The sequence below is a fragment of the Ptychodera flava genome, chromosome 3, assembly GCF_041260155.1.
Source record: "Ptychodera flava strain L36383 chromosome 3, AS_Pfla_20210202, whole genome shotgun sequence".
Taxonomy (NCBI): Eukaryota; Metazoa; Hemichordata; class Enteropneusta; family Ptychoderidae; genus Ptychodera; species Ptychodera flava.
The window spans coordinates 49,399,888-49,413,227 of record NC_091930.1 but is presented as its reverse complement, the minus strand read 5'-3'; the positions used below and the strand labels follow the sequence as shown (position 1 = coordinate 49,413,227).

General features: G+C 36.2%; 2 protein-coding genes across 2 annotated transcripts; both read left to right on the top strand.

Annotated features, from left to right (window-relative positions):
• Nucleotides 1-1,388: 1,388 nt before the first annotated feature.
• On the top strand, nucleotides 1,389-5,512 carry LOC139129373 (protein turtle-like). Its single transcript, XM_070695006.1, has 6 exons — nucleotides 1,389-1,584; nucleotides 1,686-1,988; nucleotides 2,169-2,456; nucleotides 4,120-4,161; nucleotides 4,688-4,818; nucleotides 5,294-5,512. The coding sequence occupies exons 1-6, from the start codon at nucleotides 1,389-1,391 to the stop codon at nucleotides 5,510-5,512; spliced, it is 1,179 nt and encodes a 392-aa protein (XP_070551107.1).
• Nucleotides 5,513-7,186: 1,674 nt separating this feature from the next.
• Nucleotides 7,187-10,183, top strand: LOC139129371 (tyrosine-protein kinase CSK-like). Its single transcript, XM_070695005.1, has 5 exons — nucleotides 7,187-7,336; nucleotides 7,741-7,863; nucleotides 8,718-8,826; nucleotides 9,298-9,394; nucleotides 9,497-10,183. Exons 1-5 carry the CDS (start codon nucleotides 7,187-7,189, stop codon nucleotides 9,603-9,605), a joined length of 588 nt encoding a protein of 195 aa, XP_070551106.1. The 3' UTR covers nucleotides 9,606-10,183.
• Nucleotides 10,184-13,340: the final 3,157 nt, after the last annotated feature.

Below are 13,340 nucleotides of genomic sequence, written 5' to 3'. Positions count from 1 at the left end.
AAAACAAAGAGATGACACGTCATTGCTATGCGATGCAAAGGCCATACCAGATGTTGACAGGTTTCAGTGGATTACGCCTAGTGGTTCTGTGCTGAATGGAATGACGCTTACACTGCAAAATGTACAAATATCAGATAGCGGAATTTACAATTGCACAGCTAGGAACACTTTTTGTGATGAAATTGGTGGTTATGGACAGGGTTCTAATTACACATACCTTGATGTACTATGTGAGTAGAGGAGAGAGAGAGAGAGAGAAGAGAGAGAGAGAGAGAGAGAGAGAGAGAGAGAGGAGAGAGAGAGAGAGAGAGAGAGAGAGAGAGAGAGGAGAGAGAGAGAGAGAGAGGAGAGAGAGAGAGGAGAGAGAGAGAGAGACAGACAGACAGACAGACAGACAGACAGACAGACAGACAGACAGACAGACAAGGTGTGAGTAAGAATCAAGAATCAGGTAAAAGGACATGACTGATGCTGACTGACAGTATTATTCAAAATCTAACATGTTGCCCGAAAATATGGGTTTCCAAATTTTGTCGACTGTATTTTTCATGACAGTAATAGATTCATCATTATTTCGACGAAATTCAGCTGTTGTAAGGTAATGAAACCAAAATAACTCTGGGTTTCCTTTTATATGAATTCCGTTATTAAAGCTTCCATTGTTACAGAATATCACAGATTACTTACAGCTCCATATGTTTTTACAGACCGATCCAAAGAGGTCTATCTAACAGGAAACACGGCTATGAAGACTGACCAGTCTTTGACACTTACGTGCACAACAAGTCGGAGTAATCCAGCTTCAGCCATCACATGGTACAAGAATGGTTTGCCTTTACAAGGAAATCCCAGTGTCATCAACATTACGACGCTCACTGAGGAAAGTAGCGGTCACAGTGGATTTATAACGAAAGAACAAATACACATGAAACTTAAACCTGACGGTAATGCAGCAAAGATACAATGTTCAGCGAAGAATCCTGACTTCTACGATGCAAACAATGTATTCTCACAGGAAATCATTGTGTCAATTTTATGTAAGGATATGATTTATTCATGACGTAGAATGAAACTAGTGGTAAACGTTATGGACAAACATTGTTTCTTGATCACTAGTTTTGCTTCGGAGTGAATTTTAATAATATATTCGAATGATAATGTAAGTACCTTAGTAAAAAACTATTTCAGGGAAAAATATTATTTTTCAAAACACATAGTTAGTCTTAATTATTTTTTGCTCATCATTTACAGTTCCGCCAAACCAGCCTGAAAACTGCATCACACAGCTAACAACAACGACGCCTGAAACTGAATATTTAGTTCATTCATGGCTGACGCTTCAGTGTACTTCCTGTAGTAGTAATCCGCCCGCTGATATAGTGTGGTACATGGGTGGCGATGTACTTGAGTCAACAAGTAAAGCAGAACACCGGCAAGGCCACCTTAATGGAACAATTTCAGAAGAAAGCATCCAGATCTATTTAACCCATAAACATCACAACGACTTGATATATTGTGTAGCCACCAACCGGATTTTTCCACGACAGACCTATGAGTCACAAGCAGTAGAATTAGATGTACAATGTGAGTATAACAATGGAAAATCTTCGTAGCATTTTTATCGGTTTTTTTTCATCAAGAATAAACTTCACATATCATTGTTTATGATCTATTTGCTTTTAAAGATGTGCCCATTCCCATCGATGAAGAGTATAACAGGAAAGTAGCAGTGAGCGTTGGTGAAACTGCTGCTTTACAATGCAAGATGAAAGGCAATCCTTCCCCGATCATACAATGGTACGACCAACACGGGCTTAAATTACCACATGGTGATAACGGACGACATGTCAAAGAAGAAACCCGAAACAATATTCAGAAAAGCAGGCTGAACATTGAAGATGTTAGTAGAAATGATTATGGAAGATATTATTGCAGAGGTAGAAATAAACACGGATACATCGAGGCTCTCATAGTTCTATCGGGAAAATGTAAGTACATTTTAATGTATTACGTCATGTATATAATGCGTCATGGTACCTATTTTGGTTTTGTGTTTTTTTTTGTCCCTGCGTCAATTTAAATATCGCTATTCACAATATTATCAGAATATGATATATACAAGTCTTTACCCATTGATGCCATTTTGTCTTATGTTTGATACCTCGCAGCTACTCCCGATGCAGTCTCAAATATCAAGATCGGTACAATAGCAGATGTTGTTACCGTGAAATGGACATCAGGCTTTAATGGTGGATCTGATCAGAAATTCTACGTGGAGTACGTGAAATTGCCTGAAGGTGTCATTGAAAAGACTGGAATAATCGATGATAATGAACTCGGAGGCAGCTCTGTCAACATAAGTGGTTTGGTAGAAGGGTCACGTTACAACATAACAGTTGTGAGCATAAACGAATACGGAGAAACCAGAAGTCGAGCATTTACATTTAGGACGGGAGGTAAAAATAATAGGTGCATTATGATGACTTTCGTAAAACTGTGGCACGACCTTTACTTCAAAATTTGTTAACAGCATACCCCTATTACACTACACGCCTAGACATGCATTGTGAAAATTCAAACCCACAATGCCATTCAAATTGCAGTGATGTTCGTCAGGATATCCAAAGATGGATTGTCTGACTTAGCCTAACATAAAATTTTATTCTAAGTTTCAAATCGTGTTTTTGCCTCTGTCCCAATAAATTTAAAATTGTGATAAAATTTTGTGATATATACCTATTGAGTAAAGATTAATATGCTCAGATTTATCACGGAACCAACGTCCAGTATAAACTGATTAGCAGTAGCTTTTTACCTTATCAATAGTTTGTTTGTTTCCTTCGACGCAAAAGCGACGCTTTTCCCTAATATTTCGAAGACTTACAAAGTTTTGAGCTCATGGTTCATCCGATATTGATAAATCACATAGAATACTAGTAAAGTTAGTATAAGTAAGATCATTTATTTGTATTTGAACATGGAAAACTTAAATTACCATATTGTGAGAGGTAATCATCTGAAAGTGTGTTGTACAAGTGTTGTGTAGTGGAGCAAGTCCATATCAAGGTATCTAAATATATGAACTCTCACTTCTGAATTCAAACTTTTGGACATATAGTATTACTTTATAGTAATAGTTTGCGTACCTGGTTTTTTATGTATCTGCTAACTTCATCAGAATCGACAACAAAGTTAAGTAGCTCAGTAGCTCAAACATTCAATATGTCCTTGACGATATATGTTGTACTGCTTTCTAGAATGCCTGAAGTGTTATATTTGTAATTTTGTCAATATCACATCTACAGAGACAAAGTAAACATTGTTGAGGCCGAGCATGACTCAGAAGTAACACGATTGAAAATTTTACAATGTATTGTTTTCATGTTGTTTTAATAGCAACATATTAATTTGTTTGGTTAACTAAAAACTTATTAACTTTCTTTCACACGCATCAAAATGTATTTTTAAAATTTATTTAAATCGAAAAATATCACCATAGTGTTACACCTTTACTTCGTCGATATTTGTGCACATTCATTGTCTTGTTTGTATGTTTACATTAGAAATGCAAGATTACTAGGCAGAGTAATGTTGTCTTTATGCAATCCGTCAATTTAATTGTGTTTTGTTCGCAAGAAACGGTGTGCCGTATATCTTTTAACTGTGACAATACTCTTGAAAATGAAATAATGCTTTACCTCCGAGTCGACAGCTAACAAATGTATGACCATTGAGAATGTTACAACATGTACTGGTGGCGTGAATTTGTTAATAATCGGTACTTTTCTATCAATGCACAATATGCTAGTTGTCAGTGGCTTTCAAATGAGACTTTTTGAAATTATTCTCCTTTCGTTATTGCTTTTTAGCACGTATCAACTCTACTTCTATACAACACAGTGCAACATTGCCTATCATCATTAGCTCTTGTGCCGCAGTTGTTTTTGGGGTCATCGTTGGAATGGTTTATGTAATCCGACGTTGGTCTAAAGCGAATTCACGTGAGTAAACAACAGTTTGATAATGCGTCAACTCATGTTTAACAAATGAAAAGGAATAATTATTGCATATATATGTGAAATTATTTTTCAATCATTACTGTTATTCTCTTTCTTGCAGAACATATGAAATCGAGCCATAGTTATGAAAGCATCAATGATGGTAAGTTTTACGTTAAATATTATGTCTGTCTGTCTGTCTGTCTGTCTGTCTCTCTGTCTGTCTGTCTCTCTCTCTCTCTCTCTCTCTCTCTCTCTCTCTCTCTCTCTCTCTCTCTCTCTCCACTTATTTAGTTGTATCTATAATTTATTGACATAGGCATATTCAGTTGTATAGGGAATAACAATAGTTTGTTGACACAATGCTTTTCGTTGACTGCTTTATGAGTAGATGTACTGTTCAGTTAATCATCGATGTTCTATTCGTCCTACTGTTTACCAACAGTCATTGTTTGTTTGTATAGTGTATGTTTGATATTGCTTTTATTATGAAGACATGTGCCTGACAAACGAAAGTGTTAGTTAATTTTCATTCTGATTTAAACTACTAACTTGGGTTTTCTTAAAACCTAGCAAATGCTCAGGGATAGGAAATCATTTGTTTTTATTTTGTTAATTCTGATGTTTGCTTTACACTTACACTTGTATTAATATACTAATATAAATATTTCCTATGAACAAATCGATAGAACGCCGGCATCATAGTGCGACAGAAATTCCTGATAACAGAACGCCTGAACCCGGCAACTTTGAGAGTATTCCTCTGAGAAATATTGTTACAAGAGATGAAGGGAGCGACAGAACATCTGATGATGATCAAGTAAGATATTTTATAGACTTTTGTTGACTTCATGTGAGATACAAAAATGTTACCTTTCCATCTATTTGATGGAAAATTAGGCTTCACGCCAAAACCTTTCATGTATTTCCAATATGCTGCACAAACACATGAGTTAAAAAATTAAGCTATTTGAATCAGAGGAATTCGTCTAATCAAAGAAACAAACAGGATCAGACGGTATTTCAGTTTTGTTTATCAAATTTAAATGTCTTTTTGTATATATTTATAATTAAAACTGATTTGATCTTTTCAAAACACCCTTTTTAATCTGCTACATATCCACTATACATTGCAAAGCATAATATGCTGTGCATAAATACGCCAGTGTCCGCTGTGTATTACATTTCAGACATCTGATCCTTACACTAACCTCGATGTAAAGAAGATGTTGCAAACGTACTGAAACCTGGAAAGTTTGTAAATAGTCTAGTAACCTCTTTTCATTATATTTCAGACATCCCATGATTATACAAATCTCGATGTTAGAAGGAAGTCAGAAACGTACATGAAACCTGGAAAGTTTATATTTGAATTTCCTCGCGACCGCTTGCATATCACAGAAAGCCTACGGACTAGTAGATTATATCGCATTGGCAAAGCCATAGCTTGGTTTATTGATGACAAAGATGGACCAAGTGATGTTGTGATCAAAACTGAGATCGGTAAGAAATGAGTAAATTTTAGGTACAACATTTTTAGAACGTGATGTTCGAAAATCGATAATATTGTGTTTCTGCACAATATCATTTTTAATTAATACATTTTATTATGGATACGTTCGCACAGAGTCAACAGATCCTGAGATTCGCACTGCCATGTTACAGGAAATAAGACTGATCAAGAAAATTCACAGTGACGAAAATTTAATAAAAGTGTTGGGATATTGCACTAAAGACGGTAAGGGTATTATCTTACATATTAAAAAAAAAGACTTTCATTTGGTCAAGAAAAGGAATATTAGAAAATGTAGACTATACTGAAGCTTAAGATGTACAAGGACATAAATCACGTTATTTTTTCATTACCGTATCATATACCATTTTACTACAATTTAACAACTAAAAAGGTCGAAATTAGGGCGTTTTGGATAAACGTTACCCACAGTATTGAGCGATCGCGAGAAGACTGTGAACGCGTTCATCACGTCCCCTTTGCGCACAGAAATACATTTCAACCCGTGCAGTGCAGTTCATGTGGTAGATATTTTTTATCAGTCCATCATCCAACGGGCGTTAGCCCAATTGCGGGAGTTATACACATAACCCACTAATCTCCAATGGAGCACCGAGGAGAAAAAGTGCCTTGCTCAGGGGCACAACATCGTGATAGAGTCTTGAACTCACAGTCCTCCGACAGTGAGCCCATTACTCTGGACCTACCGGGTCTTGAACCAAATCTCGAATTCAACATCCTCTGATAATTAGTCAGTTACCCTAACCACTGGTCCACTGATATTGTTGGTCAGCGGCATGAGTTTTACGCAAATTCTGAGGTTTCGCATTTACAGAGTGAAGAACGAAATGTTTCGAAGTCTATTTTTTTGTACAAAATGTAAAATATTATCTTGTTTTCCCCCTTGTTGACATAAAGGTGTTATGAGCTCAAAGCTCAAATAGCGTCCAATAACACCTAAGGTTATTGTACTCTGCGTCTAAGCTATTGGACTCCGTGTCCTCCGCTACCGAAACTTGATACTGTATGACGAAAGACGCGAGTGTGTAATGATATAAGGTTATTCACAAAGTACCGGGGTTTATGCCCGAGTACGTAGTGCAGCGGAGGTATTGTCCTCGATGCTACGCGTCTCGGACAATACCGAAGCGAGGACATAAATCTCGTTTTGTGAATAATCATATTATGATACACCTTTTTAGCCAAATTTTACAAGGAATAGGTCAAAATTCAAGCGTTTTTTTGGGTGCCCATTGAGCACTGCACTGAACTCTCGTGAGCAGACTGGGAACTGACACAGCGCGTCCGCTAAGCACACAGAACGAAATTTCAACCCGCGCAGCACAGTGCTTGAGGTAGAAATTGTAGGTCAGCAGCGTCACTTCACTCAAGTTCAAGGTTTTGAATTCACCAATATTCACCTCGTGAAGTATTGAATATTTAGAAGTATGTTTTTTTTTAAAATTTAAAATCATCCTTCAATTTTCTGCACGTTGACTTAAAGATGTTTTGAGGTCAAAGGTCAAATAGCGTCCAATAACACCTTAAGTTACTGTACTCCACATCAAAGTTATTGGACTCCTCTGATACCAAAACTTACTGTACGATGAAACTCCCTAGGTTACAGACGCAGCCGTATAATAATATTTATTATTTAGGCCCTATGACTTTAATCATGGAGTATGCATCGTATGGTAATTTGAAGACCTACCTGAAAGATAATCGTCAGCATTTTACACCTGGTAAAAACGAGTCTGCGAGGAGACAAATACTGGGATTTGCTACAGACGTTGCTAGTGGGATGAAACATCTACAAAGAAACAAGGTAGTGTCATGAGGACATGTTCTGTTTGTGTTATGTGAATTATCATGACCGACATGTTATATATTGAAACGCGAGTCGACTAATAAAAGAGAAACGCCATGTTTATTACATGCCTCGAGGTGAATGCAAATCAGTGCATTGATTTGAATAGGAACATCCTGGATGTTAGCGGGCCGGTGAACGATATACTACACACCAGTGCTAACCAAATAACCCGAAGAGAGTGAAACGTGCAAACGGTGGATAATTTTTGGTTTGCAAATCTTGACTTCACCAGTATTGCTTCAAAAAAGTCCTACCTAAAGTTGTAATCCTTGATGAGAACACCTTGATATCTTAATTAAAGCTACATCATTTTCTGATTGATATTGTTTGACCCGATTTTTGTTTTTTTCCTATGGTAGATTGTACATCGATACCTGGCAGCCAAACATGTGTTGGTGTGTGAAGGAGGTGTCTGCAAGATATCTAACTTCAGTTACACCACCGGTGTGATGAGTGACAAAGCGTTTTTCGATACCAATACAGTAGGCATTTCTTTCTTTCTTTCTTTCTTTCTTTCTTTCTTTCTTTCTTTCTTTCTTTCTTTCTTTCTTTCTTTCTTTCTTTCTTTCTTTCTTTCTTTCTTTCTTTTTTTTCTTTTTTCTTTCGTTTTGTTTTTTCTTTCTTTTTCCTTCTTTCTTTTTTTCTCTTCTTTTCATTCTTTCTTTTATTTTTTTTATTTATATTTTTATTTTATTTATTCACTCATCCAGTTATTAGTTACCTATTAACTTGAATGTAGTAGCTGAAATACTTAAATGCACCATATTTAATTCGAAAATGTATGAAATTTGTTCATCACATCTATCTATTATAATATATTATAATCATTATTAATATTATCGTTCATCATCTTATTTGACGTATTCTTTTTTGTGTTCGAGAAACGTCACCGTACGGGCGTTTTATTGACAGAGCATTTGCAAATGACCGTTTTGTGACTAAATATTGAATGACTCAATACTAGACGATGAAGACGCTTAGTGTGATTTGTCCCAATCGAAGTAATGAAAAAAATTATGGTGTCAAGCAGAAAATGTAGTGGATAAAATAATTATTTCGTCAAAGAGACTAAACAGCGTGTGCGCATATATCTTTATTATTAGACACACAACTTTCCTCTGAAGGGAAGAAAAGCGTTACAAAAACAAATTAGGGCGTTACTCAAAAGAAACAAAAACAGTGTTTCAAAGTAATGATAAGGGAAAAAATATAAGTAATTGTCTGCATCAAGTTTTTTCTTTCTTTCTTTCTTTCTTTGTTTTTTTGTTTTTTTGTTTGTTTGTTTGTTTCTTTGTTTCTTTCTTTCTTTGTTTCTTTCTTTCTTTCTTTCATGCAGACAATTCCATACCAGTGGATGGCACCGGAAACGTTAATGAATAAAACGTTCACGCTTGAGACAGATGTGTGGTCGTTTGGCATCGTTGTTTGGGAGATATTTTCTCTTGGTAATAATCAATTACAGAAATGATGTTCTTGCATTCCGAATGTGGATTTTTTTCATAAGTCTGATGTGTCGTGAGAATCGGTCGGTAAAAATTAAGCACAGCTTGGCATTGCACTGCATACAATTGTATGAGTAGGATATTCTGCCGACATTGTGTGTAAAATATTCTGATATAGGTTGTTACAAAATATTTGCACAAAATTTACTCCAATTTGTTTGCTAAAGCTTAAGAGTCATGTTATTGTTCAATACCATGTTATAGCAAATCAACGTTGTGAAACACTTGGTTTCAAAGGCCATTCATTTGATCAAAAAGAGTAAGAGGTACACCTATTAAGAAAAGTAAAATCATTGCGACCTTTCATTCTCTTCGCATAAGTGTTGTTATCCACACGCTCACTTGATCCTTGGGGGAACTTTATGACGGCAAGAATAAGGACTTAAATCTCTCGCAATTTCTCTTTTACTGTAGGTCGATGTCCTTACAAAAATACACCGCAATGTGAGCTCATATCATTGTTGGAGAAAGGACATCGTATGGTGAGCCCGGACTGCTGTGAAGACAACATGTAAGAAATTAAAATACCAATCATTTTGATTTCATTCGTATGTTTATGCATGACAAATAATGTCTCCATTAAACATTGACATTATGCCCATTATTCAAACAGATACGAAATGATGTTGTCATGTTGGAAATGGCGTCCAAGTTTACGCCCATCCCTGCAATCCATGCACCAGGAGTTGAGGAACTTAAGAGACAATTGCAAGGTGTGGTAACTGTATTAATTATCGTTGTAATGGCAGATTAGACATTAACATATATAATGCATGGGAATATATGTTGGTGAATTATATTAGCATTATAGGAAAAAAATCATCACTGCATCGGTTGGGACAATAATGACGATGTCGAAACTATAATGGTAATGTTGTCGGTGTTGTTGTTTTTTACTATTTCTTAGTTTTGCCATAATTTTCTTTTTATCCTTTTTAGACAGTAAGGATCACAACTGTTGAAACTTTTGACAGGAGAATAACATCGCAGGAATGTTTTTGTTTCAGGATTACAAAGACGCAAAATAACGGCAAGCAAAACGAAAGATGCTAAAATGTGAATAGTTTCTTGCAAGTTAATTTAGAAGTATCTCATAAGTTTAAACCATGATAGTTTGTCCAATTACTGCAAAATGTTTACTCGGTTGAGTTTTTCCCGCTTTATACATGTCGCAAGAATCATTGCCCATGTTCTATGATATTTGTATCGAGTTTGAACTCACACCGTACGTGTTCAGGTATTAAGTAGATAATCGACCAAAACGAACAAAACCAGTACAGCAAATAGTAATAACGCAAAATCTGAACCACGTTATTACACTACTAGTCGATTGATTTTAAATCGGCTGCAGCTTATTCATGTATACACACGATGATTCCTAACAAATTGCAGAGATTATTATACATGTTAATGATTTCGTGGAAGAGAGAGACGTAAAAAGAAAAGAGTTCCCTTGGAAACGACAAATAAGGTTATCTAAGAAGCCTACCTTGTCTATGTAGATGTGACATTTAGACAATACGCAACCTTTTAAGGAAAGGATAAGCAGATGTGCATCTTGTCTCATGATTGTGATTCGCAATGGTCACTAAATTACCATGTTGTTTTGTAATGTTCGGGGATACTGTCATGTGAAGCGTACTAGTGGATACCTGCTACCAAATACCTAGCTGTACTATACCGTCTATCAGCTGTCCAGGAGTGTCATCAGCCTTCCATTTTCGTTATCTCCAGTCTCTAACATTATTAAAGCAATTAAATACATTAAAGAACACATCGGTAAGAAATTCTCTGCCATGGATACTTGGCTAGAATATAAATACATCGTTCACAATAGTTACTTTACACCATTTTCAGTACATTTGCTAGCAGAAAACCTTAGAAGTACGGGGCAGGATAACGTCGAAGTATTTCATTGATAACATATTAAATATTCATTCGTCTCCACCGCTCAATCAGACAAACTGATCAAGCGTTGTTTTTTGTAGAACTTCTAGGTAATACAAAAGACGCTATCAATTGGTTTAGCAATCTTGTTATTTCTTTTAAAAAAGATATTGAAATTAGCTATTTGCTATTATGATAAACAATTGTGCGATATTGAAAGAAATTGTTTTCTGAACATTAAAGCAACCAAGTTCTACTGCACATATTTAATTTGCTTTTAAGCTTGCTATGAAGGAGTATCTGCTTCATATTAAAAAGTAAAATTATTGGTCACTTAAAATGTAACCTTCCCGTTAGTGCTGTAGCGTTTGCTTTTTTGTATTACTTTTTAGAATAATGGTATATTTTATCGCCCATACAACGACTCTTTCTACTTAGGTCGTATAGCTACTTCATATACGTATGACATTACTGACTATAACTTCACCGTTTGAATTTAATTGTTTTTTTGGATGACTTTTATGGTATATTCGATCCTAAACATGTATATGGAAAATTCGCTGTTGTACGCTAGAAAATATAAACCTTCAAATTTGTCTGTCATTTCATTTTTATTCTATTATCGTGTTATTGTTTTGACTGTTCTATATTTTACTCCAACCTTCTGTTCATTGCTTTGTACCTGATCTTGTTTAGATGATTTCCACTGTTTTATAAACCTGATTATCTGTAGACTCTTTTATTGAGTAAAACGGATAAGTTATAATAAATGAATGAAATTAAATGAAGAATGTAATTTAATGTATATGATCATATCAAGTTAGCAAAACATTTAAAAACGATACTTACTATAATATAGAAATAACGGGACGCGCTGACCATTAACTTTTGTTTATGGGCAAGGGCGAGAAGAAAGCCAAAAAATAACGGGCGAGGGCTTAGCGAGTTAGTTAATTTTGGCTTTCCTGTCGCCCGCGCCCATAAGTAGACGTTAATTGTCAGCGCGGAGTCTGATATTTCAATTATATTATCAACAAACCCCCGAAACCGTCAAAATTTACGAACATTTCCCACGCGAAAGACGACGGGGTCCCAGAACTTGTCAGAGAGTAGTGCGCGCGCTGTAAAAATTTTGCAAATCCGGAGATTTTTTATAAAAGTGTCGAAACTTGGGCCAAAGGTGTTCAATTTTATTTTGTGATTGATTATGATCTTTGTACAATTTACAATTTACCCGTAAATTTACAATGTTTACGATATCATTCATATACATTGGCCAATAAACAAACCATTATTGCGTATTTGTGGTTGGTCACATGGTTCAGCTCGACCAATTAAAATGCGACGGACAGGGCATGGTAATATATTATATAACGATGCCTATCCATTGCGTTTAATTGGCGTAGCTGAACCACGTGACTGCCCACAAATACACAGTAATGGTTTGGTTCATGCCCGTGAATATGAGTAATATCGTAAACATGGTAACTTTACAGCTAAAACGAAAATTGTGATTTGTACAAAGATCATAATCAACCAAAATATAAAATGGAGCATTTGTTGGCCTAGTTAAGACGCAATTTTTTGCAGCGCGCACTACTCGCTGACAGATTCTGCCGCCCGGTTTTCGTTTGCACGAGAAATGTTCGTAAATTGTGACGATTTTTCGGGGTTCCTTGATAATATAATTGAAATAACAGACTCCGCACTGACCATTAACGTTTATTTGTGGGCGCGGCAAGCCGAGCCCGTTAATTTTTGGCTTTCCTCTCGCCCTTGCCAATAAATAAACGTTAATGGTCAACGCGTCGCCCGTTATTTCTATAATAAATTCAAAATTCTAAAACAGTGATGATAAATGGTGGAACTGTAAAATCTACACTTTGTGCACAACGAATATGGAGAGATGGACAGACAGAGACAGAGAGAGAGACAGAGAGAGACAGACAGACAGGTAGACAGACAGAGTGTGTGCGTGTCTGTGTGTAAGGGAGACAGACAGATAGATAGACATGCATGTTGTCAACGATTTATGATCGGCGACGTGAGATACTCACATCGTTAGACAAGATCATTTGTAACATTTGTGATGCTGCAGGTTTTCAATGTCTCGTATCGCCAATTGCATAAATGACACTCATGCTTATTCGACACAGGATCAGGCGATATTGGGTATTATATCATACTAGTATATTGATGGCGCAAATACAGCGATCTGAGTGGTCGAGACGCAAAAAAAACCGTGATATATTGGCGATATACCACGGCTAGCATACGCGCGAGCTCTCAGTTTGAGCAAAAATCCCTTTTTTGACGTTCCAAGCCAGAATTTCAATGTACTGTTAAGATATAATAGCAATAAATCACACCAAGCGACGGTATACCAATCGATTTTGACTAGTTCACTCCATCACTCCATATACGCACTCGCTATAGCTCGTGCACATATGTCATGAACTGGTCAACAGCTCGTGGTATACTATCGCTGGGTGTTCATTATTGCTTAGGCCGCGTTCAAAAAATATGGTGGGGGGTGGAGGAATTCAGGGGGGAATTTGATAATTTTTGGG

What these genes read in the sequence shown, in the direction of transcription:
- LOC139129373 (XM_070695006.1), top strand. Translation starts at nt 1,389, where the DNA reads ATGGGTGGCGATGTACTTGAGTCAACAAGTAAAGCAGAACACCGGCAA. An exon ending in TTATGAAAGCATCAATGATG is followed by an intron (nt 4,162 to 4,687) that starts GTAAGTTTTACG and finishes ACAAATCGATAG; the next exon opens with AACGCCGGCATCATAGTGCG. An exon ending in GAACATCTGATGATGATCAA is followed by an intron (nt 4,819 to 5,293) that starts GTAAGATATTTT and finishes ATTATATTTCAG; the next exon opens with ACATCCCATGATTATACAAA.
- LOC139129371 (XM_070695005.1), top strand. Translation starts at nt 7,187, where the DNA reads ATGGAGTATGCATCGTATGGTAATTTGAAGACCTACCTGAAAGATAAT. An exon ending in AACATCTACAAAGAAACAAG is followed by an intron (nt 7,337 to 7,740) that starts GTAGTGTCATGA and finishes TTCCTATGGTAG; the next exon opens with ATTGTACATCGATACCTGGC. An exon ending in CGTTTTTCGATACCAATACA is followed by an intron (nt 7,864 to 8,717) that starts GTAGGCATTTCT and finishes TCTTTCATGCAG; the next exon opens with ACAATTCCATACCAGTGGAT.